This window comes from Oreochromis niloticus, linkage group LG22 (genome assembly GCF_001858045.2).
Source record: "Oreochromis niloticus isolate F11D_XX linkage group LG22, O_niloticus_UMD_NMBU, whole genome shotgun sequence".
In the NCBI taxonomy this organism is placed as follows: Eukaryota; Metazoa; Chordata; class Actinopteri; order Cichliformes; family Cichlidae; genus Oreochromis; species Oreochromis niloticus.
The window spans coordinates 36190585-36217816 of NC_031985.2; the positions used below are offsets into that span (position 1 = coordinate 36190585).

At 42.2% G+C, this 27232-nt stretch overlaps 1 protein-coding gene across 24 annotated transcripts in view; it reads right to left on the reverse strand.

The window, feature by feature from the left end:
• The window catches only part of rims2b (regulating synaptic membrane exocytosis 2b), a 66685-nt gene extending 41871 nt beyond the window's left edge, over positions 1-24814 (reverse strand). For 4 of the 24 annotated variants that reach the window (XM_019350608.2, XM_019350605.2, XM_025902358.1 and 1 more), the window contains exons 1-8: positions 24012-24680; positions 18273-18305; positions 18033-18134; positions 17565-17775; positions 14363-14532; positions 13221-13401; positions 12317-12551; positions 11957-12238 (exon numbers count right to left, since the gene is read on the reverse strand). In XM_019350608.2, coding sequence (XP_019206153.1) covers positions 11957-12238; positions 12317-12551; positions 13221-13401; positions 14363-14532; positions 17565-17775; positions 18033-18134; positions 18273-18305; positions 24012-24166 — 1369 coding nt within the window. In that variant the 5' untranslated portion in view covers positions 24167-24680. Of the gene's footprint in view, positions 1-11956; positions 12239-12316; positions 12552-13220; positions 13402-14362; positions 14533-17564; positions 17776-18032; positions 18135-18272; positions 18306-24011 lie in introns of all 24 variants that reach the window. The other 20 variants (XM_019350606.2, XM_019350614.2, XM_019350602.2 and 17 more) reach the window with 13 other exon arrangements.
• Positions 24815-27232: the final 2418 nt, after the last annotated feature.

Here is a 27232-nt window from a genome sequence, read left to right on the forward strand (position 1 = left end):
AGCCTTCAGCTAATCCAAAATGCTGCAGCAAGAGTACTGACAGGGACTAGAAAGAGAGAGCATATTTCTCCTGTTTTGGCTTCCCTTCATTGGCTTCCTGTTAAATCCAGAATTGATTTCAAAATCCTGCTCCTCACATACAAGGTCTTAAATAATCAGGCCCCATCTTATCTTAATGACCTTGTAGTACCATATCACCCTATTAGAGCACTTCGCTCTTGCACTGCAGGCCTACTTGTTGTTCCTAGAGTATTTAAAAGTAGAATGGGAGGCAGAGCCTTCAGTTTTCAGGCCCCTCTTCTGTGGAACCAACTTCCAGTTTGGATTCGGGAGACAGACACTATCTCTACTTTCAAGATTAGGCTTAAAACTTTCCTTTTTGCTAAAGCATATAGTTAGGGCTGGACCAGGTGACCCTGAATCCTCCCTTAGTTATGCTGCAATAGACGTAGGCTGCCGGGGATTCCCATGATGCATTGAGTTTTTCCCTTCCAGTCACCTTTCTCACTCACTATGTGCTAATAGACCTCTCTGCATCGAATCATATCTGTTATTAATCTCTGTCTCTCTTCCACAGCATGTCTTTCATCCTGTTTTCCTTCTTTCACCCCAACCGGTCGCAGCAGATGGCCGCCCCTCCCTGAGCCTGGTTCTGCCGGAGGTTTCTTCCTGTTAAAAGGGAGTTTTTCCTTCCCACTGTCGCCAAAGTGCTTGCTCATAGGGGGTCATATGATTGTTGGGTTTTTCTCTGTATTTATTATTGTGCTATCTACTGTACAATATAAAGCGCCTTGAGGCGACTTTTGTTGTGATTTGGCGCTATATAAATAAAATTGAATTGAATTGAATTGAATAGTAAATAAGCACAAAAACAAATGAAACTGCTTAGCTACACCATACTGTCACCGTCAATTATTATGCTGCTATTCTTACTGTCATTATATTAATGCTGCTATCCTGTATATATTGTGCTATCCTGTATATATTGTACTTACTATTGTTTGTTTTAATGTACCTTTTATATTTTACATTTATATTTATTATTGTATTTTTGCACCAAGGGAGTGGCACTCCAATTTCGTTGTACCCTGTACAATGACAATAAAGGCTATTCTATTCTATTCTATTCTATTCACTGTATCGAACGGTTCAATACAGATACATGTATTGTTGCACCCCTAATACATATATATATGCTTTGTAATGTTTTTTACATCATTTATTTTAATTCTTTCTTGTATTTTATTACATTATCCCTCTGTTCAGCACTTTGGCCGACATTTAATGTCTTTTAAGGGATTTTATTGCAGACTGTATGGCTCTCAAACATAAGTAGCAATCACAGCAAACAAAGCAAGACAGATGATCCCACTACTTTTTAGCCTGAAGGACCCAGTGTCCGTGATTTCCAAACACAATCTCAGCTTCTGATTGGTCAGACCAAGTTATGCAACACTCTTTACAGTAAACTGAAAGAATGTATGCCTTTTCTCTCTCCCTGTCCTCTTCTTTGGTCTTGTTGTGGCTCCTCTGGTACTATCTGTTATCCAAAGTAGTTAGAACCATGTTCAGTACAAATACACCAAATAACTGTTTCTCTGTAATAGTGTCAGACACATATCTCTTCCCAGGATAACACTGGAAGAAGTATATAAATGAAACTCACAGGACTGCCCCAGTGAGCAAGACAGACATTCATGGCATATGCTTTTGCTTCCTTGCACTGGAACTAGCTACTCTGTGTGCCTCCCTTCATAAGAGAATTTTTCTAACAGTTTTGGTCTTTTAGAGCCTTTTAGATCTCGCCTGTTCACTTTAGAGATTCTGACTTAGACTGTGCATGGGGGAGTCTATATGATTCCTGATAAAGACCTCTGCCCAGTCACTTGTAAAGTGCCATTTGGGAAGATGAGGCCAGCAGCAGGAAAGGACCAGGACAGTGACAAACAGTTTGTTTATTGTGACACCAAAAAGAGAAAGAAACTGTCTGGGACCGTCACAAAACCCTATGCTGTACAGGTAGATTACAACCTCTATTTACAAGTCCGGGACTATAGGAGTAATGGTTAGGAACCATTAAAAAAAATGGCCATTCGCTGAGTTGCGCATGTTAAAATAGTATAATAAGAATATTCTAATAAAAAGCTATAGAAGCTATAGAAGGTTGTAGAGTGAGTGTCAGTGTCTCCAGTGAGGCTTTCCTGTGAAATCTGGCAGTTCTAACTGACCAGGACTCCCGCAATTGCAAAGACCAGTTTCTTGGATCAACTGGTTATGTCATATCAACTGGTTGGCTGACTGAATTATAAAAGCTTAAAAAAATATGTGAGCAAATAAAAAAATAAAATAAAAAAACAAGTAAATGAGTAAACTTAAGAAAAAAATAAACTGAAGCTGAAATGGAGAGCTAAAATAGACAATAAAATAAAACAAAAATAAAGTAAAATGGCATGCGGAATGTAATTGCAGTAAGCTAGAACCGGACATGCTCCACGCCAGTGACGCAGAATTATGGCGTTATAGAGACCCGAGAGCGGTTGTACTTTTTCCCTTATGGCAAAAGTAGTTTGGGTTTTAGGGAAAGCTAGACACTGAAAAATGTAAGTAGTTAGTGGGAAAAATAAAGGTAAGAGCAAATTACAGAAATTTGGATATGCACACACACTTGCATGGTTAAAAGAAGCTGAAAAACATAAGCTTTTGGGAAGGCAGAGATAATTATCCAAGCCCCCTTCCAGGCCCAAGGCCGCATCCTATCCTGTAGCAGAGGAAAGCCATCAGCACCCCTGTTAACAATGGAGGAACAAACACCTCTTTCCCCATTGCATCCATTTCTCCCACATCAATCTATACTACTAGCAGTAAGCTGCTTGCAGTCGACACAGCCACCACCCCTCAGTGTGTGCTATCTCACAATACAGGCAACAACTTAATTTCCCACATTTTTTGAGGCAGAGGCAGGCCAGGACAAACCAAGGACAGGGGTGGAAACTGCTACAACTGCGGCACAGGACTGCACTGAATGGAAAAAGGGCAGGGCCCAGTTAAGTGCATCCAACAGTGCATTTAACTGGGCAAATCCAAAACTGACAACCTTTGAAGTGATCCTTCAAAGGAAATCATCAGTAAATAAGGCAATGCTTCCCTGAGCTCCCACACACTGTTCTAAACGATTTATCACCAAAAGCTAAGTATGTCCCTATAAATGCCGATTTCCTCCATACTTGATCAATAATAGGCGGCTTAAAAGGCTTCGTAAAACACGGAAACATTCAAAGCGCTTGTGTAAAATTCTAAATCTGTTAACAGTTATGCTTGCAATAAATCAATTTATATTCTTTATTGCGGAAAAATTATGTGAGTGGATTATTATTATTATTATTATTATTATTATTGTTCAGTGGCAGGGAAACAATATGCGAACAGCACCACCAAGGCTGGAGACGGAGCAATACTGGAAGAGCATATGGGAGAAGGACAACCCATAACAGCAATGATCAGTGGCTACTGGAACTAAGAGCAGACCACAGGATCCTCCTTGACCAGGGTCCAGTAACCATCACAGTGGCAGACATCCAAGAAAGGGTCTTCAGTATGAAGAGTTGGACACCACCAGGCCCCAACATTGTTCACACCTACTGGCTGAAGAAGCTGACTGCACTGTATGAGTGCTTGGCAGCACAATGAACCAGTTGATAGTCGATGACAAACACACAGAATGGCTAACTGAAGGCCAGACAGTCCTGATCCCCAACGATCACAGAAGGGACTGGTCCCATCCAACTACTGGCCAATAACTTGTCTCACTACCAGATGGAAGCTCCTGTCAGGCATCATAGTGGCTGAGATGAATAGGCACATGGCTTAACCCTCTAAGACAGGGCTCTAGACTAACTTTTTGCCACGGTTGCACTGGTGCGCCTAAGAAAAAAAGGCGCACCAGCACAAAAAGTTAGGCACGCCCAAATTTTTCAACTGCATCGCTTAAAACCGCAGTTTTACATATGCACTCTTTTGGGGGGGAAATTGCTGTCCATACAGACAATATTGAGTTGTAAATGATTAACTAATAATCTTGTGCTTGTGCTTAAAGTGCTTTGGCACTCTTTGGTAATATTGTAGACAAGGCACTTAATCATCACATCGGCTCCTCTGACGACCTGTTTGCTGCTGCCTGCTGCTGAAAGGCAGTGAGGAGAGGGGACACTTGGGCAGTGCATTTATCGCATCATATAATGTGTTTTCTGGATACACTGTGCTTTTTCAGCGTTCAGAGATTGATGGCTCTGTGTCAGAGCACTGGCTATTAGTGATGTGTCAGTCGCAAACGAAACGGCTCTTAGAGCCAAATCTTTGAAGTGAACGACGCGAGCCGGCTCCCAATATTTTTTTTTTTTCTTTCTCTCACCCTCTCTCTCGCACTTTTTTTCCGCTTCACTCCGCACGTGAGCCTTGTGCTTGCGCTGAGCAGAGGGGGGAGGGGCGGTAGTTACACTCGCAGTAGCAGAGGAACAGAGCTGAGGGAAAGAGAGAGAGAGCCAGGGACAACAACTTCACATTAGAAAGGTAGTAATAATCCACAACTATTTTCAGTTGCAGATGATAAAGAATTCAGAAAGTTTATTCATGGAGGCCTATATGACAGAGAATGTGCATCCTCTTTTTGTTTTGCATATTTTAATTTATATTTTATTGTGTTGTGGTTTGCAGTGTTTTGTGTTGTTTCACTTTAAATTTGTTTAAAAGGAAAAAGCTGAAAATTTATATAGTTAAAAGTTGAAATGTAAATTCAACTTTAAAATACGTTGTTTTTCGCATTTTATAATTTATTTATTACATTTTAAGTGGAGTGAATAAATAAAAGTATATTTACGGTGGCCCCTAGAGACAAAGCATGTACAAACTCCAAAGCACGTACAAAGTCCAAAGCATGTACAAACTCCAAAACACATTCTTTGTGTATATTCTGCATTTACTTCATTATATTGCATAAATGTCAGTTACAAGCTTAACCTCCAAGGATCTGGCGTCCACATATGGATATTATATTTTGGGTTGTCTAGACCAAAATACTAAATTTTGCTTTACAAGAACCTGATATCCACTTTTCGAGGACATTATACTGCCACTGTTCTATTTAAATTTAAAACTGTCTTCATATGTGGATCTCATTTTTCTCAGAACCAAAAATCAGGTAAAAAAAAAAAATTGACTTTTCTTTTTTTTTCTTTTTACTCAAACAGTTGGTCGCACTGGTGCGACCTAGGATTTTTTTTTAGTTGCACCATTGAAAAATTTGAGTGCATTTGCGAATATTATTAATATTATATTATTATATTAATATTATGTTTTTGTTGCTGCAAGTGCTTTTTATGCAATTTTTGCAAAGCTATATGTGGAAGGAAACCGTGACCTAGGACAAAATGATGGAATAAGATGTAAGTACATTCCCTCCGGTGTCATATGCAAAAAAAATTATTGCGCTAGCTTATGTGGTTGCAGTTCTACAGAAATTTAAAAATAGTTACGTAAAACGGAGCGTGCCCGCTCCGACCGGTCTTAAAGGGTTAATAAATGAGTGGGACAAAGAAAGAAATAGGCAGGAATACCAGAGGAGCGAAACACCAGGTACTGGTAGATAGAACAGTCACCTGAGACTGCAAGACTAAGCTGACCAACCTATGCACTGCCTGGATTGACTACAAGAAGGCTTATGAATCGATGCCCCACACCTGGATCCTGGAATGCCTGGAATTGTACAAGATCAACAGGACCCTAAGAGCCTTCATCAGGAACTCAATGGGGATGTGACGTACAACACTAGAGGCCAACTTCAAGCCCATAGCACAAGTCACCATCAAGTGCTGGATCTATCAAGGAGATGTTCTATCCCCACTGCTGTTCTGCATACACCTGAACCCCCTCAGTGAGATCATTGACAAGACTAGCTAAGGGTATCGACTACAGAAGGAGTCAGCCACCTCCTCTATATGAATTACATGAAGCTGTATGCCAAGAATGAACAAGACATCGATTCGCTGATCCACACCACCAGGATATACAGCGACAACATTGGAATGTCATTTGGATTGGAGAAGTATAGTTGGGTGATAACGAAGAGTGGGGGGTAGACAGAAATGAGGGGATCGAACTACCAGAAGGCAATGTTACAGACATCAAGGACAGCTACAAGTACCTGGGAATCCCACAGGTAAATGGGAACCACAAAGAGGCTGCTAGGAAAGCTGCAACCACTAAGTACCTGCAGAATGTCAGGAAAGTCCTGAGGAGCCTACACCCTGCCTGTGGTCAGGTACCCTCCTCAGACAATAAGCTGGCCAAAGGAGGAAAAATAAGCCATTGACATCAAGATCATGAAGCTCCTGACCATGCATGGAGTCTTGCACCCTGAGGCTGTATCCTAAACAAAAGGAAGGTGGCTGGTGAGTAGTGACTGTCAGTACCACAGTCCCGGATTAGACAAAAAACATCCACAAGTACATCAGAAAGATGGCCACGACCGATTGCGTGCTTAGTGAATACCTCAGGCAGCAGAAACCCAAGAAAAAGGAGCAAGAGGAGGAACCGAGTAAAACCATCTTGGATGGTTCCTCCTGCCTGGCATGCCTAGCAGGCAGGATGGAACACCATAACCAAGTGGCCGGCATAGTATACAGAAACATCTGTGCCGAGTATGGCCGGGAAGTCTAGAGGGGAGACGCCCCCTAGGGTGGTCGAGAATGAGTGAGCTAAGATCCTGTGGGACTTCGAGATACAGATGGACTTAAATGGTGATGGCTAACCAACCGGGCATAGTAGCGGTGGACAAGGAGAGGAAGATGGCCATAGTGAGAGACATAGCGATACCAAATGACAGCAATATCAGGAAGAAGGAAAATGAGAAGCTGGAGAAATACAAAGGGCTCAGAGAAGAGCTCGAGAAGATGTGGAGGGTGAAGGTAACAGGGGTCTCAGTGGTAATTAGTGCACTTGGTGCAGTGACCCCAAAGCTAGGCGAGTGGCTTCAGCAGATCCCAGGAACAACATCCGAGATCTCTGTCCAGAAGAGTGCAGGCCTAGGAACAGCAAAGATACTGTGCAGGACTCTCAATCTTCCAAGTCTCTAGTAAAGGACCTGATAAAGACTGCCGCGCAAAAAGGGATTATATATATCTATATAGATATATATAGACATATATATATCACACACACACACACACGTGACACATGTGGAGGTGCAAGTGGGAGCAAAACTTTTGAAAATACAGTTAAAAGTCCAAAGTTTAATTACTCCTTGTGGTAGGACTTGACTTAAGCGGTCAAAGAAGTGCAGGAGACTGATGCTGTCCAGTGTAGCAAGTGATTTATTCACCATTTGGTGCCCCAAACAATATTTACAAAAAATAAATAAGAAACTCAACTCTATAAATAACTCAGTTCAAATAAACATAACTGAACTTAAATCAACAGAAATTAAGGTCAAACTGCACACAGCTACACTGACCTGAACCTTTTTCCTCAAACACCTGAGTTCTGCTTAAATAGTCCACTTAACCAAACGATTTCTTCTCTGGACTATTCCATTCAGTAGGTAGGTAAGCTAAACATGATTATATTCAAACCTCTACTACTCTTTACTGGCAACATAAACTCTATGGTGTAATCAATACATATTACAACAATAAATCTATTTCTTCATAAACCCTCTAAAATCAAGTTTATTAAATTACAAGCGTTCTTCCCCTCCTGCACTTGGTCTCTTCCTGTGACCTCAGATGAACCCAGAAGCTATAAAGCAGGAAGTAAAACTACATTTCCTCCTTTTGTTTCTGGAAGACAGGTAGGTAAGGTAAGTTCTAAACAATACAAATTAACAGTTGAAATAAATAACATGTTAACTAGTGATGGTGAGATGAAGCCTCGTGATGAGCTGAAGCTTTCCATCCAACTGGTCGACTCATGGTTCGAAGCATTGTGATGATTCATTTGCTCTACTGCGCCATCAAGTGGACGATTTAAGTGAAATAGGCTCTGTGATTATAATGATGTGATGTGTAAACCTCTAAACTGAATAAATAGATTGTTTTCGTGGTTATTTATCCCAAATATTGTCTCAGTATGTCTGATACAAAAGAGAAAGTGGAAACTATCAGGACAGAGTTTTGGTATGATTGTGTAACTGTTAGGCCTGCGTATTGTCACTGATTTCTAGAATCGATTCGATCCAGGATTCGATCAGGGGAAATTGTGCCTCAGTCAGAAATATTATAATTCAGATCATGGATCAGTACATTTCTATATTTTTATATCTATAAAAAGAAAGCTGACACTTGCGAGACTTTATCAAAGGTGTGAGCATCACAGCAGATGCCTTTGTGTCAAAGCAGCTAAGGATAAAACAGAAATACGATTTATAAAAATATTCTGCAGCAGATCAAAAACGAAAGAAAACCATTCATCAACATATGAACATTACCTGATGCTGCTGAATGAAGCAAAGCAAAGTTACAGAGGTTTAGAGACACGGCTAAGCGTTTTGCAATTTTGCATAATTTTAAAAAGTTTAAATTTGTTTGGTAGCCTATTGAACAGCAGAAATTAGGTTTTCTTTTCGGTAGTAAGTAAAAGGAAAAAACAGCGGCTGACAGCGCTGTAAACAACGGTAGACTTGTGCGTAACAAGCAAGGGAATAATGCAAAAAACAGATTTTTAGACGGGAAACTGTTCTTCAAGTACAGAGAGAGAGAGGGAGAGAGAGCTGTGCATGAAGTGTGATTTTTATCGTGGTGGAAGCAAAACAGCAAAAGTCAGAGGGAATTCATGACGATGTTTATGTGAAGCGTAGTTTGGATCTTCTTTTGCTGCTGGTTCAGTCAATATTGTTTGGAGAGAAATAAAACCTGCAGCGTCAGAATCAGCGCAAAAAGACGTAAAAACGAAGTGCGGACCCGCCGACACATGAGAATCAGTGAGCTGTCCTTTCAGCCCCGACCGTGTCCGTGTCGTCGGGTGAGAAAGGCGACATCTCACTGATTCTGATCCGTCAGCGGTTCCGCGCTTTGTGTTTGCGTCTTTGTGCAGAATCCATGTACCTGCTGTCACTTACTGTTTTAGCTGTTTGGTGGTTGTTGAAATTTTTGTGAGGTTTAACCTGAGATTCTGGCATTTCGGGCAAAATAAAGTTATATTAAAAATCGATTCAGGATTTTAATTAAACAATATCACGTTTTCCAAGCGAGAATCGATTTTAATCGATAATCAAAACCCGCCCCTATAACTGTGTAATCATGCTTATGTATGTATACGAGACTGAAGAAGTCACTTGGATGAGTGACGAAACGTTTCTCCCACAAAACGCTACGTCCAGATGAACAGATTCAACTTTTGGAGACATGCTTATGTACATCTGGATAATGACACAAACTGTGTGGCGCTTCACTTTTTAATAAACTAAAAGACATAAATCAGGTTATAGGATCTGTAGTGTTGTTTATTTATATTATGGTACTTATCATTTGTGATATTTATTACTGTGTGCATACTTTATTAGAAGAGAAAACAAATCTCTTCCTTGCAGGCTCCATCGAAGAAGAAATGCTCAAGTAACTATGTAGCACGTAAACAATCCAATTCCGCAACACAATGTGATGGGGGCATCAGCTGTGTTTTGCTGCCCATTTTATTTCGAATCTGGCGCGAACCAGTGAACCAGTTCCCGAATCAGTCACGTGGTACGGACTGCCCGCGAAGCCTCGAACGTCACTGCATACGTAATCAAAGCAAGCCTCGATACGCGCTTCACAGACACGCCCCCGAGATTACCCGAAGCGCGATTCGAAGCTTCGACACACAGGACACATCACTAATGTTAACTTAACAAACTTGCAGGAATTGATTTAAACCAAGATGTTATATTATATAATCTGTAAAAGTGCAAAACATAAACAAACCCGGGATAGTAGATGTTTGCCTATTGCAGATTACATGTGAAATATGATTAAATCAAAACAACAATGTTAACTAAGAATATGAACAAATGGTGTTCTCACCCACTTTGTCACACTCCTCCACAAAAAACTCTAATAGGTCAGATTGGAGCCCTTGCCGGGCCGATTTGTGACCCCCGGGATTTACTGTTCTGCTCTGTTTTTGGGGTTGTTTTGGTTTAATTCTTTATCTCTGATTTAATACTGTTAGCATGCAGCCACCTAGCTTTGTATTTGCTGCTGCTGTGTGCATACAGGCTTAAACAGGAAAAAACAGTTTCCAGGGTCATCTACATATGGGACAGTGAGGCTGAAGGGGTCTTACAGGACTGCTTTGAGACAACTGTCTGGCAGATATTTGTGGATGCAGCTGATGGCAACATCAATGAACTCACAGACTCTGTCACTGGATATATTGCAAAATGCATGGACGATACCATCACTAAAACCACCGTCCGCATATATCCAAATCAAAAACCCTGGGTAAATAAAGACATTTGTGCCAAGCTAAAAGCGTGGACCTCTGCGTTTAACTCAGGGGATGCTGATGCATATAAAGCAGTCCATAAAAAAGGCCAGAAAGGACTACAGGGACAAAGTGGAGTCCAGTTACCACAGCTTTGACACCAGGCGACTGTGGAATGGACTGTGCTGCATCACTGACTACAAGAAGGAAAACACAGGCAGTGTTCAGGCCACAGCGTCTCTTGCAGACGAGCTCAACAACTTCTATGCTCATTTTGATGCAGACAACAGAGAGCAGATCCTCTATCTTCAGGAGCACAGTGAGGCTATAACTCTAACTCTCAAAACAGAAGCTGTGAGATCGTCTTTCAAAAAAAGTCAATCCTCACAAAGCTCCGGGACCAGACGGCATCCCAGGCCGGCTTCTCAAAGCGTGTGCCGACCAGCTAGCAGGGGTGTTCACCAACATCTCCAACCTCTCCCTGAGGCAGACAGTGGTCCCCATATCCCTCAAAACATCCACCATCATTTCCGTTCCTAAGAAATCAGTGGTCTCCTGTCTGAATGACTACCACCCTCATCATGAAGTGGCTTGAGCGGCTGGTCAAGGGGGGGCTGCTCCTCCCTCCCTGACACACTGGACCCTCTTCAGTTCGCCTATCGGACAAAGAGCCACAGAGGATGCCATCACCCTGACAATGCACACCGCCCTCACTCACCTGGAAAAAGGGAATACATATGCAAGAATGCTCTTCATCGACTACAGCTCAGCATTTAACACCATCATCCCCTCAAAACTTGTCTCGAAGCTCGTCGACCTTGGGCTAGGAACACCGATCTGCAGATGGATTCTGAACTTCCTCACAAACAGGCCCCAGGTGGTGAGAATTGGTAAGCACACCTCCTCATCACTCATCCTAAACACAGGAATGTTTGGCATGAACGCTAACATCACCTCAAATTTCTACAGGTGTGTGATTGAGAGCTTGCTGACGAGCTGCATTACAGTTTGGTACGGAAGCTGCTCTGCTAGCAGCCATAAATCACTACAGAGAGTGGTGAAGGCAGCAGAGCACATCACTGGCATGAGTCTTCCTGCCATTCAGGACATCTATCTTCAACGGTGCAAAGCACAAAGCATCATCAAGGACCACAGCCACTCAGCACATCAGCTGTTCTCCTTGTTACCATCTGGCAGACGTCACAGGAGTCTGTCTGCTTGGACTACAAGACTTAAAAACAGTTTTCCATGCAATTGGGCGAATTCAAAAAACTGCTTTTGTCCAAAGCAACAATGACAAAGGTTTTTTATGCAGCCCCTTCCTTGTGACCGATTTCACTCAGTGACAACCAGCATCCTTCAACAACCACTTGATCACAGGTCAGAGAATACACTTTTCTCTCTTGTGACCAGTGGCTGTATCATGTCCAACGTGACAAACAACTCTCAAGCAATGTGCACACATGTAAGAAAAATGACTGGCTGTTAGCATGTAGCCACTTACTGTCAGGCTCGTCAGCGCTAGTGTACTCAGGTGTGGTAACAAGATCCTCCTCTGAGCTGCTAAAGCTACCAATCACGTGCATCTTCCCTACATGCCGACGCCTCTGTGCTACATTCTCAGTGGCTGGCTTCCTCTTCAGGGTTGAGCTTGGGTCCAGTAGTTGTTGTGATAATGGGCTGCGACGGGAATATGTTGGGCTTATGTGAGTGGTTGCACGGTCCACAGAGTATGACCTCTGACCTCCAGATTTGACCAAACCCAGAGGCAGATTCTGACGAAGAGCTGAGAATGAAACGAGTAATACCAATCACTGCCTGCTAATAAAATAAGATGCGAATAGATGGGCGGACATGCCCTTACCTGAATGCCTCATGGTCAGGTGGTCAGGCTCTGCGGTTGCCAGGGAAACATCACTGTGGCGGCGCTGGTGGCGGACCCTGCCTACCTGAGCTAACATCCTCATGGTTTCTTCACTTGGCTGTGTCTTCACTGGGTAACGGGCAAGGTTTGGGTCACTACGGTACCGTGCCTGAAACTCCACTTCCTGTTGTCGCTGCAGCTCAAGCTCATCCTGACGTTGGTCTAGAGGGTGATCCTGAGCCAGGAGGTGAGAAAGGTGAACATTATCATCATCATCATCATCATTTTGGTAACCCCTGAAGCCTGCCATGTTTATCACAGCTCAACTGTCATTCATAGCACGACTTAACCATCAATAAATGAAATTAATTAAATCATTAATAAAAAACTATTAAACTAGTGAAAAATTAGTTAAAACATTTAATTAATTGCTTTTGGCAAACAGAATGGTTCTTATATAGCACTTTGAGTACTCGGGGAGTGCAGAAAAGTGCTATGTGACAACCAGTCCATGTAACAAAGACAATGGTATGAATGAATTTATTGAATGGGTGTCAGTGGCATGTTGTATAAAGTCCTCAAACAGAATGCCTCAACATGCCTCATTCTCCCATTCATACAAGCACTTTTTTAATACTTTGCAGTGCTTTCTATCTAATATTCACACACATTCACACTCCAATGGACGCATTGGAGAGCAACTTGCCCAAAGTTATTTGGAACGCAGTTCAACCTTTAAACTAGCAGACCTGGTCAACTATCTGTGCTACAACTACCCCATTTTCTTTGTTGCATTTCTTCTTTAATTTCTAAAGAAAATAAACTATTAAACAGCTTCCCGTATCAGATCAAATAATTTACAAGAAATGAGAGCAAATAAATGAATTTCACCTGTCAGACTCACCTGTGAGTACCAGCGACCTCGCCCATCTCTTATTGGTTGGCTGTGTGCCTGTAGCTCTTCCTCTCCGTTACCATGGCAGCAGTGTGGCGATCGAGAACGGTTGTTCACAGCAAGGTCCGATGGTGAGCTAGGCATCCTGCTCCTCCTGCCATTATAGTACAATCCCGAGGGGCTCTGCCTCCTGTCAGTCACAGAGTGTGATCCAGTGAGAGTGGAGGAGGAACAGACTGTCAGCCAGCTGATACATATATATACACCCACATTCTACACAGAACCAAAGCTTCAAGAACTGAGGAGTCTATTGACATATGAAGTCCTTCCTGTTCAGACTTCCTTTTTATTGACCTGTTTCAAGGCTTTTTCACCTGTACTGTCAACTTTTTAAAAAGGTCTTCACTGTAATAATAAACTCATTGTTTAAGGAAAACTACATTTTGACTCCTGTTCTATGTTTACGACCATAAAATCTAAACTCTGTCTGACTTAAATTCTGTTACCAAAACAAGAACCAGCAGCAGATGTCGATCCAGCATAGAAACATTAAAACTTTTCTCCAGCAGCTCCAAACAACATGCAATGTTCACAAGCATCAAAATATCAAAGCACTGGTTAAACCTACTGATGGTGAAAGTGAATCTGATTTCTGATCAACAAAGTTTGAATCTGTATCAACAGGGAGCATAAAGAAGCTGAGATGTGTACTTACATGCAGTCAATCCGAGTGCAACCACAAACATTTAGATAAAGTTTTTACAGCTCTCCCAGGTTTGAAGCTTGATATTGACCAACACCTTGACTCACTCAGCAAGTTTATGACTGACATGGACCACACCGGAAGGCCCTCCCCCTCTCCAATCCCAGCAATACAGGAAATGACATTACTACTGTTAGCCTGCGTGCTGTATTTAGCACCAGCAGTAATCCTCTGCAAGGTACCAGATTATTAATCTGTTAATCTGATTACAGGATATATGTGTGTGTGTGTGTGTGTGTGAGTGTGAGATGGAGGTCACTCTCTAATTAAAAACAATCTCACTAATTAAAAGTTTAGATTTTAATGAGAAGTATGCAAGCACAGCTGACAGTTAAATGGCCTCAGGAACAAAAAATGATAAATAATATAAACAATGAATAATACCCACCATTCTGCTGCGCCATTACTCAAGGGCCCCGTGGCACCCAGTGGCCCATGTGTAGGTGGGTGGGGAGCCCTGTGTAAGCTGTAATTGATGGATAGCGTTTCAGGGGAAAAGTCCCCTGACCGAGTGAGAAACTCCTGCTGCTTCCTGCAAACATTGCACACCCACATCACCTGAAACACACACACACACACACACACACACACACCGAGTTTGTTTACTATAAACGCATGTAAGAGGCTGCTGTTGCCTGAATCCTGGTATCAGTATTCACCATGGCAATGTGTGGCAATGGGTAAATGAAGAGTAGAGCTTCCATTTAATACAGAGGAGCTGGAATATGAAGATGCATCAGTGGTGACATGATATTTACCGTAGAAACAGGAGGGGAGAAAAAAGTAATTTTAATCAAATACTGAATAAGATATAGCTACAATGTCTGCTCTTATGTTTCTGTCTGCTCTGAACTCTGGTTTCATGAATGAGAAAATGAATCATATGGTCAGTCAGCTGGTTCATGTGCAGCAGGAGGAGAGGAGTCAGAGGGACCAGCTGCCAGAGAGCCAGTCAGGTTCACAGAGCTAAGTTTTTCCTATTGTCAGCAAACAATTTTACAACACGTTATTGTTCTATAAGCAAGCAATTTATTTATAGAGCACTTTCAGACAACTCCCAGCTGAAAACAAAGTGCTGTACACTTGACATGCCAAAAAACGATACATTGAATAACTTTAAAAATATAAAATATTAATTAGAATTAAATTAAAATAATAAATCAGCACATTAGATTAAAGGCAGGCAGGTTAAAAGTCGTGCATCAGCGTTTTGAACCAGCTGCAGACGAGAGAGAAGACACGGACTTACTACAAAATACAGTGCATTACAGTAATCCAAACGAGATGAAATAAAAGCATGGGTTACTTTTTCAAAATGTGGCCTGGATAAATCAGGTCTTACCTTTGCCAAGCACCTGAAATGATAAAAACTGGACTTTGACAGTAGCTCTAATTTGAGTGTCCAATTTAAAGTCACTGTCCATCTTAAAACCCAAGTTAGTAACAACAAGTTTAAAATACTCTGCTAGGGGTCCCAAATCAATGGCGGATAGATCACTAGGTCCGCAAGGACCAAACACAATCACCTCTATTTTGCTTGAATTACATTTTTAAAAGTTTAGGGACATTCAAGTTTTAATATCTTCTGGACATGCCAGAAGTGGTTTAATAGAGAAGACATATTTCTGCTTCAGAGGCAGATAAATCTGGCAGTTGTCAGCATAACAGTGGAAGGACATTCCATGCTTTTTAAGGATGGTTCCCAAGGGCTGTAAATATAATGAAAAAAGCAGAGGCCCTAGAATTGAGCCCTGCGGGACCCCAAACTGAAGAGCCACAGAAAAGGACTCATACCCTAAAAAGTTAACACTAAGTTCTATCAGAAAGATAAGACCTAAACCTATTCAAAGTAGTACCACGAATGCCTGCAAGACGGTGTAAACAAGACAGTAAAATGTTGTGGTCTACAGAGTTAAAAGCAGCTGTTAGGTCAAGGAGGACAAGAACAACATGATTACCAGAATCACAGGTAGGGAAGATATCATTAAAAACTTTTAAGAGTGCTGACTCAGTGCTATGGAGGTTTTTAAAACCTGCTTGGAAGACCTCAGAATACTATTCTCATTTTTTCTTAAATCAATCAATTGGGAATATACAATCTATCTCTAAGATTTTAGACAGAAAAGTCAGCTTGGAGATAGGCCTGTAGTTAGTAAATACAGTGTGGTCCAGGGCGGGTTTCTTAAGAAGGGGTTGTACTACTGCCTGCTTAAAATTAGCAGGGACTACACCAGACATTAAACTGCTGTTTATAATAGTAAGAACAGCCTGCCCTGTGCAAGGCAAAATCTTTTTAAAAAATCGTCGAGGGACAAGATCATTTGGAGAAACAGAGGGCCACAGATGACCAACCACATCCTCTAAAAAAGAAAGAGTTACAGGCTCAAACTGGTCAAAAACAGCAGAGCAAGGGATCGAGACAGAGGGGTCAGATTCAGGGGCAGAGATGAGAGCCTGCGTAGCTGCAACCTTCTCATTTAAAAAAAAAAAACAACACAAAATCATTAGATAGTTTATGAGAGACTTCCAAACAGTCACTTTGTGGAGCATTTAAAACTAAGTTGATAGAGTTAAATAACACACGTAGATTATGACTGTTGAAGGAAATTATCTTGGAGAAGTATTCCCTTTTAGCATCCTTGACTGTATCCTGATAGAGACGCCAGCAGTTCTTTAAGATTTGAAGAGACACTTGCAGTTTGTCCCTCTTCCATCTGTTTTCAGCTCTACAACACTCCCTCCTCACAGCCCGAGTGGTGTCATTAAACCAAAGCTCGGTTTTAGCCTTAAGCTGCCTGGTTTTTAATGGTGCCACAGAGTCGAGGATAGCTTGGTAGGAAGATTCAAAGCATTAAAATCTGATCCTAAAACAAAACACCTACACTGCACCTGCTGACCTCATATCAAATTTGTATTGAATTCTGTTTTTAGATTCTTTAAAAATATTTAATCAGCAGCTATAACATGTCTAGAGTAGGTGGCACTCATAGGGATCATTTTCTGTGGAAGAAGAGTCACGTGACCTGCAAAATGCCCCTTTTAGATTGATCCGATGCTGCAGCACCATCCCTTTCATGTGAATGCACAGGTTAAATGCTGAGTTGATAATCAGCTTCGTGTGAACACTTATCCTGATCTCCAGTGTTAGGGTGAGTACAGGGCATGTTTGTAGTACAGGGCACAGTTGTGATAGTTGATGGTAGGAATCTTAATTTATACATAAGTGGGCAGATGACTCAAAGCAGTGACAGTGGTGCTGAAACTTTGTCTGTCCCATGAGTCTGATCTTAAGTAACATTTCCATTTTATTGTATCAGAGCAGAGCTACCTGAGGGACAATACCAAACGTATCCAAACCATGGATGTATAAACGTTTCATTTACCATTTATGAATTGCTGCCGCTTTTATGCACAGTATCCAGCCTGCGTCAATCAAATCAAAGCTCACAGTCTGACATTTAATTGTTTCATTTCAGACGATCTAGAGTTATTAAACTGTCACTGAAAAAAATAGTCAAACTGAAAATGACCCCAGATAATCAGCAATGTCCACAACAAAAATGCAGAAATGCACTCACTCATAGACCAACCTTATTGGCTCTCAAGGAGACACGCCCCCCACAGCGGCCGCAGAATCGACTCTGGCAGTAGCAGCATGCTCTGCCACAGCCATCGGCAAACTTGGTCTTGCGACAGATCCCGCAGGTTGGAGACTCTGCCCGCGCTGTCTGAGCCTCTGGTGACTCCTCACCCAGCTTCTTCATGTGGTCTTTATACATCTCAAACTGCTGATGTAACTTCCTGTGAGGAGGAGGTTTTTAGAGAGAGGAGAGGTCAGAGGGTGACATATGCTAAACCTGTACTGAAGTCTGAACGACCAGTGAGCTGGTCCTTGTTTGGTTCATTAAAGAGGCGAAGCCAGGCATGTACGATTGGATTTGGACCTTCAGTGTCAGACTGCAACATGATGAATAAAGACTGCATCAGGTGTCTACCTGAACTGAGGCTCAGGTGAGACACAAACACCTGTGCTCAGGTAAGCCTCTGGGTTTACTCACGTCTGCAGTTCGTTGTCTGTTGGACTTTTAACCTGCAGAACTTCGGACACGTTGGTGGCAACGTTACTGACCAACTGACTGAACCCTGAGAATGGATTCCACCTGTCCAGGTAATACACACAGTCAGCTGACAGGAAGCACATCAGTGGGTGGGAGGGGCAGCGTGGGACACAAGAAATAGCTTATTGAGGAAAAGAGGCGTGGCTAAGGGAGGTGCACTCTGGGAGATGAGGTACTTACGAGGACGAGGGAGGTTTCACTTCCTCCTGCTCCCTGCAGACATAAACATGGCGATGATAACGATGATGATGATGATGATGATGTCAGTGATATAATTAATCATGAAATAAAATAAAAACAAAATCATAACAGAAACAAACTGAAACTGAAGCTTTAAATTAGAGCCCTGCATTGGGACTGGGATCCCACCCAACGCAAGTCTTGCAGGAGTGGGGGATTTTAAGGTTGCCATGGGCAACAGTTGGTCTCAAAATTGTTAGCAGGATGAAGAGTGCAACTGCTGTTGGTAACAAAATTCAGATTGGAGAGTCTAAAACTAAAGAAAAGAGTGGAAAGATGGATATTTGGAAAAGCTTTAAAATAGTTATAAAATAAAGAAAGTAAAGCGCTGGACTTAAAGTGCCACATACACATGCATTAATCATAGAGTGTTTATAATGTGGTTCACGTGACCAACTCACTAGCCCAGTGGGTAACACATTACAGTTGATAGTACTGCAGGACAAAAGTGTTGTTTTTTTCCACCTGTTTCAACCCAAGATTAACTGGATAATCAATTGATTGAAGAAAAATGAAGACATGGAGAGACGCTTTATTTAAATCCCTGAAAGTGGCGAGGTCTCTCACAAAGGCTCCAGTTCGGTAACATCTACCTGCATCTTGTAGAGAATCCCTCACCTTACGCTGCTGCCAGGACGAAAGCTTTCAAAGTACGGACACCTACGGGTACTTCTGACCTAGGTAAATAATGCAATGTGTAGGAGGTGAAGAGCAAGAAACTGTTTATTGTTAAAGCAAAGGTAAGTGCTACATAGTTCGCTTAAACGAACTACCACATGTAAATCTTATATTTTGTTGACTCGTATATTTACAGTGTAGTGTCAGAAAAGTTCTGGTAGTATTAATTTGTCACATTATTATCATGTCCTAACAGTATAGTTGAGCATTTTCCCAATTTTAGTTAAATATTAAGACAGTTTAAATGAGCTGCACTGACAGCCTGAGTTGCTGTGGAGAAGCAGGTATTGGTGGGATTTGGCCTGTAAGGCACGGCTAGCAGATGTACTCACATGCCATACTCTACATCCTTCTGGCAGCTGTAAATAAATGCTGATTAGTGCATCTGATAGCACAAAAACTAAATGGCATTTTGTTTAAGTTAAATGCGCAGACGTTTGATGGATGGCTGGAGGGCAAAGGACTGAAGTACTGTTTTGCCCTCAAGGAGGGTGTGTCCTAGTAGCTCTGACGTCATGTGAAAGCTATGAATAATAATAATAAGTCTTTTGGTGCAGGCAGGATTGGACACAGACGGACAGCGGGAGTGGTGGTAATGTGGTGGTAATGGTCAGAAATTCAGAGGAAGAGGGATTTTAAAAAACAAACAAAACAAAAAAAAAAACAGTCCCACACAGGGCTCTACTTCAAATGAGCAGAAACAGAATGAGACATCAAGCTGCTGAAACAGGATTAATTCAGTTCTCCTCTGCCACCACCAGGATGCGTCAGAATTCAACAACTCACCCAGTAGCACACAAAGCTGAAACGGTTTGTTTATTTGTTTGGCCAACCATAAAGGTAAACAAACCGAGCAAACAAACACAGGATTCATTGAAATGATTTCATTAGTCTTCCTGTGACCTTACCAGTTCTTAACTGAAAATCAAACATAAAAGCAAAATGAACAAAAGATAAAGGAAACAATAAAATAAGTAAAAGCACACAGATGTCGGACAGTCAACAGTCATGATGCAGGCTTGGCCAAGGCCTGACATGATGTCACAGCAGCTCCATAAGAGTCCACAAGCTGAGAGTCAGGAGGTCTATGATTTATGGTCTGATCACATGCTGGCAATAAAATCATGAAAGTGTTGCGATGTCTGCCCTGTCCTGCCCCGAAAGGTTGGCAGCTGGTCTACAGTGTGTGCCATCTCTTTCACACAGCACTTTTTACATAGAAGTCATTGCTGATTGGCTCATACTTGTGACACACACCAAACAAACCACAAACAAAAAAGCAAAACAAACAAACAAAACTTCCAAAGCTAATCATGCTTGGGAGAGGCAGTAAGTGACAGGCAATGTAGGGGAAGGGGCTTAAAAAAACAAAAGAAAAAACCCCCAACACATAGTGAGGACAGTAGGACGCTCGGTTTTACTTCACTGATGAAAGGGCCCACACAAACTAAACATTTTAAACAGACTAAAATAAAACTGTGTCAGATGTGTTCACGAAGACTGCTTTGAAACCCTTTGACCTCAGAGACTCTACAGTGACATCTGGAGGCCGCAGGTGGTTACAGCACCTCACAGATAGCTACAGTCCTCAGACAGCCCAAAACCACCAGATGCTCTGATCCCTGTTAAACAACGACCCCCCTCATCCACCAAGCAACAACCACATTAATGGGATAACTGGATTTAGTCTGCAGTTACAGTAAACCTGAGAGACAGACTGTTAAGAACCAGCGAGCCTGTTAAACCTACAATATCCCAGAAACAGCAAAGCATTCTGGGTAAAATCCTGACAGACTCTACTTATTCTGCTGCAGCACAGCACTGTACAGAGAAACAGTGAAAACCAGCTCCATCTGCACCCTGCACAATCAAACTGAACACGCCAGTCCTCATTTTGTAGGATCTGTACTCATACCAAGCCTGTCCCAATTAGCTCAGGCTGCCACCGCTGTCTCATCAAAACCTCCTCGAACAGGATGAACCACACTGAGATGGCCGCAGTTCATTTTGAAGATTTTACGTTAAAAACCCGTCATGAAGGATTTGAGCAAAGATTCCAAAAAATTTTAACATGACACAAAAATTAAATGAATTAAAATTATTCATCTATTATCTGATGGGCGTTCACATTTATCCGGTGACCTTCTCGAGTGAATGTATAAACATTTACTGTATGTAGATCAGGACAACACTCTGATGTTTAGATATAACCCTGTGTGAGGAGACACACAAATTACAAACAGCTTTTCAAGGATGCATTTATGCTAAATGGATTGATTCTTATTTAGCTCTTTCCTACTCTATCTGAAAACTCAAACCGCTTTATAAAACATGCTGCATTCACCCATTCAAGCAGTTTATATAAAGTGTTTTCTAACACTGACAAACATTCACACTTTGATGGAAGCACTGCAGAGCAACAAGCATTTTTTGTTCCTTTGTATAAAGTCAGTTGAGTGCTCTAATAGAGAAGAAAAGCCCTATATAAGAACCATCCATCCATCTTCTTCCGCTTATCTGGGGCCGGTTCGTGGGGGCAGCAGCCTAAGCAGAGAAGCCCAGACCTCCCTCTCCCCAGCCACCTCCTCCAGCGTGTCCTGGGTCCAGGAGGCATCCTTGTCAGATGCCCGAAACACCTCAACCTGCTCCTTTCGATGTGGAGGAGCAGCGGCTCTACTCTGAGCCCCTCCCGGATGGCTGAACTTCTCACCCTATCTCTAAGGGAGAGTCCAGCCACCCTTCGGAGGAAGCTCCGAAGGGTGGCTGGACTCTTTGATTCAAAACCAAAGGAGCTGTTAATCTTCACACGGCTTTTTTGGTCCTCTTCATTCAACATCCATACCGCTTGTATCCGCGATCTTGTTCTTTCGGTCACTACCTACAGCTGACCATAGGTGAGGGTAGGGAAGTAGATTGACCGGTAAATTGAGAGCTTTGCTTTTATGCTCAGCTCTCTCTTCACCACTATGAGAACCAGTCTATAATAAATAACACAATAAAAGGCTGATTGATCATTACAAAAACATTTTCCAGTTACTGGTGAAACTGATCTGCTGAATAAACCAATGAACCTCTGTTTAGTATGCAGATCACCAGCCTGTTTGATTTTATTATTATGTCAAAAATGAAGACATTTCAGTGGACTGTGTTGCTCCGTGAAGGGAGGAGTATTCATTCCTTAAAAACTAACTGCTTTCAGCAGAAAGTTCTAACTCACTTCAGTCTGTGGGCCACATTCAAACCAGTTTGATCACTAAAAATATTTCCCAGTGACCTTCACATGATTCCCCTTTATTTTGGTGTAAAGAAGTTTAATTTCATTCTAAAACATCTCAGAAAACACCAAATAGGCAGAGCAATTATGTCACTTCCTGACAATGCTTAGGAAAAACAACCTGGGTCAAAAGTTGCTACTGCTAATCTTTTACATCTCCTCTATAGAGAAGTTGCTGTCCTCTTTATATCACAGCATGGTACAGGAGCTGCACAGAAGCAGAGAGGAGGCTTCAGCAGATCAATCAGCACAGGTCAGAAGATCACTGGCAACTCTCTGCCCTCCCAATCACATCCTTGTTCTCACCTGATGGATCTGTTGCTCTCTGCCAATCGCTACAGGTCCCTCAAATGAAACTCAGAAACAGCTTCTTGTCTGTGAGCTTAATATCAACCCAGTTAAAAGTGATCAGTGAAACAGTTCATCAATCAACCTAACCTGATATACAGCAAACCTTTATAGGGGAGTGAATTAGATTAATGATTGCATTAAGCAGTTATTCTAATACCCACACAGCAAAATTGGTATGGCCTGAATCTGGCCTGCACAATGTGCTTACACATGGCCCACATACAGCAAAGAATGATGGCCCTTTGGTGGCCCAGATCAGTATTGCCAGTAGTGGCCCACACATGGGCCAGCACAACCAGTTGCAGACACACTGGTGGTCCTGTACTGACCCAGAACAGTTTCAGCTCTGGCACTAGATGTCAGCCTAATGTGTACCTTAATCAAGCCATGTAATAACAACGTGCCAGAACATAATAGTGCAAAGTAACATGAAGAACGATTCTTATAAAGTGCTTTTCTACTCTCCCGGATTACGGAAAGCACTGAACACAACATGCTACATTCACTCAATCACACCCTTTCTCTCAACTGAGTACTTCTTAACTCCATTATTACACATTCACACTCTTGACATGCAGATTGGAGGAGCTAGGGATTGAACCACTAACCTTCCGATCAGTAGGTGACCTGCTCTACCTCCTGAGCTACAGCCACCCAGTGGTAAACATGAGTAAACCTTCACTAGGTTTTGGATAAAGTGTACACTCACAAACCTGTCAAACCTGCATTTGAAATGTTGGCTACCATAGCAGTATAGTATTGCAACATGGGATTTGGGTCTTCAAACTAAAATAGGAAATTAGGAACATACATAGTGCCATCATTGCCAGACCTGGCCCACATCTGGTTGAAATACACCCTGCCATGACACCAGTCAGTCAGAAGTACCAGCTTGATGATAGATCTGGGTCAGACTCATTTTCTATGAGCCTGGGCCACATAAACCAAACCACAATCGAGCCAGATATGGCATGCCATCACATAAACAGTGACATCTATGCCAGGCCTGGCCCGTATCTGGATGACATACCACTTAGCATGCCAGACGTCAGCCAGCAGTGCCGGCTTGACACCAGATCCAGGCCAGACCAGCGTGCTATGTGGGTATAACAATTTCTGATCAGTTTAATCAGTTTTGTTTTTCAGTAAACTCCAAATTTATGAGCAGCTTTTAAATCTTTACTTTATTTTATCTTTACTTTTCTTCTTCTGTTGCTGCCTGAACACCTGCAGTCTGCTTCTGCCACTGACGATCTGGAGAGGTAAACTTCCTGTTAAACCTTCCTGCTGCAGCTGCTGAGGTTTTTTAATTAAAATGCTCACTGATGCTTTTATTTTCTCTGAACACCAGCTGACTCCGTAATCAATAATCTTACTTGAGCATGCTCTGTTCCTTCTTCTCCTCCTCCTTCTGCCTCTCCATCACCGACAGGATGATGCTGCGCTCCTCCTCCGTCAGGTGGCTCAGGTCCGGCAGCTCCGGCCCAAACCCAGGCTCCGTGGCCAGTGCCGGTGCAGCCGGCCCGGACATTGTGCCTGTGGGCCGCTGGAAGAGAAGGACGCGTCGGTCAGGCCAGAGCCACGTGACTGGATCCCGTCATCATAATCATAAATGATGAAGTTAACGACGAAGGCCAGGGAGCTGCAGAGTGTTCACATTATTTTGTCCAGATCCAGGTACGTTCAGCGGCTCTGCTGCCGCGGCGAAGGCTCGAGGTGCCGCTCCACCTGCAGCTGCACCTCCATCAGACCATCCACCATTCACCACCATCATCCTCCTCCTCCTCCTCCGGCTCACCAGCAGGCGCAGCGGCGTCCTTTTGCTCGCTACTCCGCAGTCATGTCGCCTCCGGGGTCAGCGGCGGCTCCGTCCCGCTCCTCCCGGCCCTGCGGCCCTAATGCTTGGCCTGCTGTGGTCGCGGTGTCCCGCTGTGGTTGTACGGTGCTTCTCGGCGATAACAGGCGCAGGGCAAGGAGGAGAAAATAAATAAATCTTCACATGACGGGGAGGGCGGGGGCCACGACGTGACGTACTACAACAAAGATCAGCTGGTCGGAGGGGGAGGAGCTAAAGATAGAACTGCAGAGGAAGCTACAAACAGCGTCATCAGTCAGTCAGCCAGTGAACTGATGGATCGAAAACAAACATATTTAATAATGTGAAAGAATAATGGTACACGTAGAGCTGCCACTCAGACAAAAGAAAACGTTAGTACAATATAATATTGATATTGTAAGAACCTAAAATGTTTTTGTTAAAACGTGATAATTATTATGTATATTTTAATAAAGTGATATTATGTTGTTCAAACGTGAAAAGTATATTGTACTAACATGATAGTATATTGAACAAACATGAAAAGTTTATTGTTAGAACAAAAAACCTTTCAGGTTATAACGTGATATAGCTCTATTTTTCTTTTGCCTGGGTGGCAGCTCTAGGCTTCAGTAAGAGCGCATTAAAAAATTAAAAATACACCCCTTTAAATTTAAAGTAGAAAGTACAGAATTCATCAAATACAAGCCGTCTGTGAATTCTAACAGACACAATTATAAATGATAATACAGTGTAGTCGAATCGAAAAGACTGTTGTGCTATGTAACACAAGTTATGTCAAAGTGTATATTACATTATCTAAGACATTAACGTATGATATTTAAGCTAAGTGATATCTATTAAGCTAAAGGTGCTGCTGTTTCAATTCAATTCAATTCAATTCAATTCAATTTTATTTATATAGCGCCAAATCACAACAAAAGTCGCCTCAAGGCGCTTTATATTGTACAGTAGATAGCACAATAATAAATACAGAGAAAAACCCAACAATCATATGACCCCCTATGAGCAAGCACTTTGGCGACAGTGGGAAGGAAAAACTCCCTTTTAACAGGAAGAAACCTCCGGCAGAACCAGGCTCAGGGAGGGGCGGCCATCTGCTGCGACCGGTTGGGGTGAAAGAAGGAAAACAGGATGAAAGACATGCTGTGGAAGAGAGACAGAGATTAATAACAGATATGATTCGATGCAGAGAGGTCTATTAGCACATAGTGAGTGAGAAAGGTGACTGGAAGGGAAAAACTCAATGCATCATGGGAATCCCCGGCAGCCTACGTCTATTGCAGCATAACTAAGGGAGGATTCAGGGTCACCTGGTCCAGCCCTAACTATATGCTTTAGCAAAAAGGAAAGTTTTAAGCCTAATCTTGAAAGTAGAGATAGTGTCTGTCTCCCGAATCCAAACTGGAAGCTGGTTCCACAGAAGAGGGGCCTGAAAACTGAAGGCTCTGCCTCCCATTCTACTTTTAAATACTCTAGGAACAACAAGTAGGCCTGCAGTGCAAGAGCGAAGTGCTCTAATAGGGTGATATGGTACTACAAGGTCATTAAGATAAGATGGGGCCTGATTATTTAAGACCTTGTATGTGAGGAGCAGGATTTTGAAATCAATTCTGGATTTAACAGGAAGCCAATGAAGGGAAGCCAAAACAGGAGAAATATGCTCTCTCTTTCTAGTCCCTGTCAGTACTCTTGCTGCAGCATTTTGGATTAGCTGAAGGCTTCTCAGCGAGTTTTTAGGACTTCCTGATAATAGTGAATTACAGTAGTCCAGCCTGGAAGTAATAAATGCATGAACTAGTTTTTCAGCATCACTCTGAGACAGGATATTTCTAATTTTAGAGATGTTGCGCAAATGGAAGAAAGCAGTCTTACATATTTGTTTAATATGTGCATTGAAGGACATGTCCTGGTCAAAAATGACTCCAAGGTTTCTCACAGTGTTACTGGAGGCCAAGGTAATGCCATCCAGAGTAAGAATCTGCTTAGATACCATATTTCTAAGATTTTCAGGGCCGAGTACAATAACCTCAGTTTTATCTGAATTAAGAAGCAGAAAGTTAGCGGCCATCCAGGTCTTTATGTCTTTAAGACATTCCTGCAGTTTAACTAATTGGTGTGTGTTACCTGGCTTCATGGATAGATAGAGCTGCGTGTCATCTGCATAGCAGTGAAAATTTATGCTATGTCTTCTAATGATGTTGCCTAGGGGAAGCATGTATAATGTAAATAGAATTGGTCCTAGCACTGAACCCTGTGGAACACCATAATTGACCTTAGTGTGTGAAGAGGACTCTCCATTTACATGTACAAACTGGAGTCTATTAGATAGATATGATACAAACCACTGCAGTGCAGTACCTGTAATACCTACAGCATGTTCTAATCGCTCTAATAGGATATTATGGTCAACAGTATCGAACGCAGCACTGAGATCTAGCAGGACAAGCACAGAGATGAGTCCACTGTCAGAGGCCATAAGAAGATCATTTGTAACCTTCACTAAAGCTGTTTCTGTGCTGTGATGAGCTCTGAAACCTGACTGAAACGCTTCAAATAAGCCATTCCTCTGCAGATGATCTGTTAGCTGTTTGACAACTACTCTTTCAAGGATTTTTGATATGAAAGGAAGGTTGGAGATTGGCCTATAATTAGCTAAGACAGCTGGGTCTAGAGATGGCTTTTTAAGTAAAGGTTTAACTACAGCCAGCTTGAAGGCCTGTGGTACATAGCCGATTATTAGAGATAGGTTGATCATAT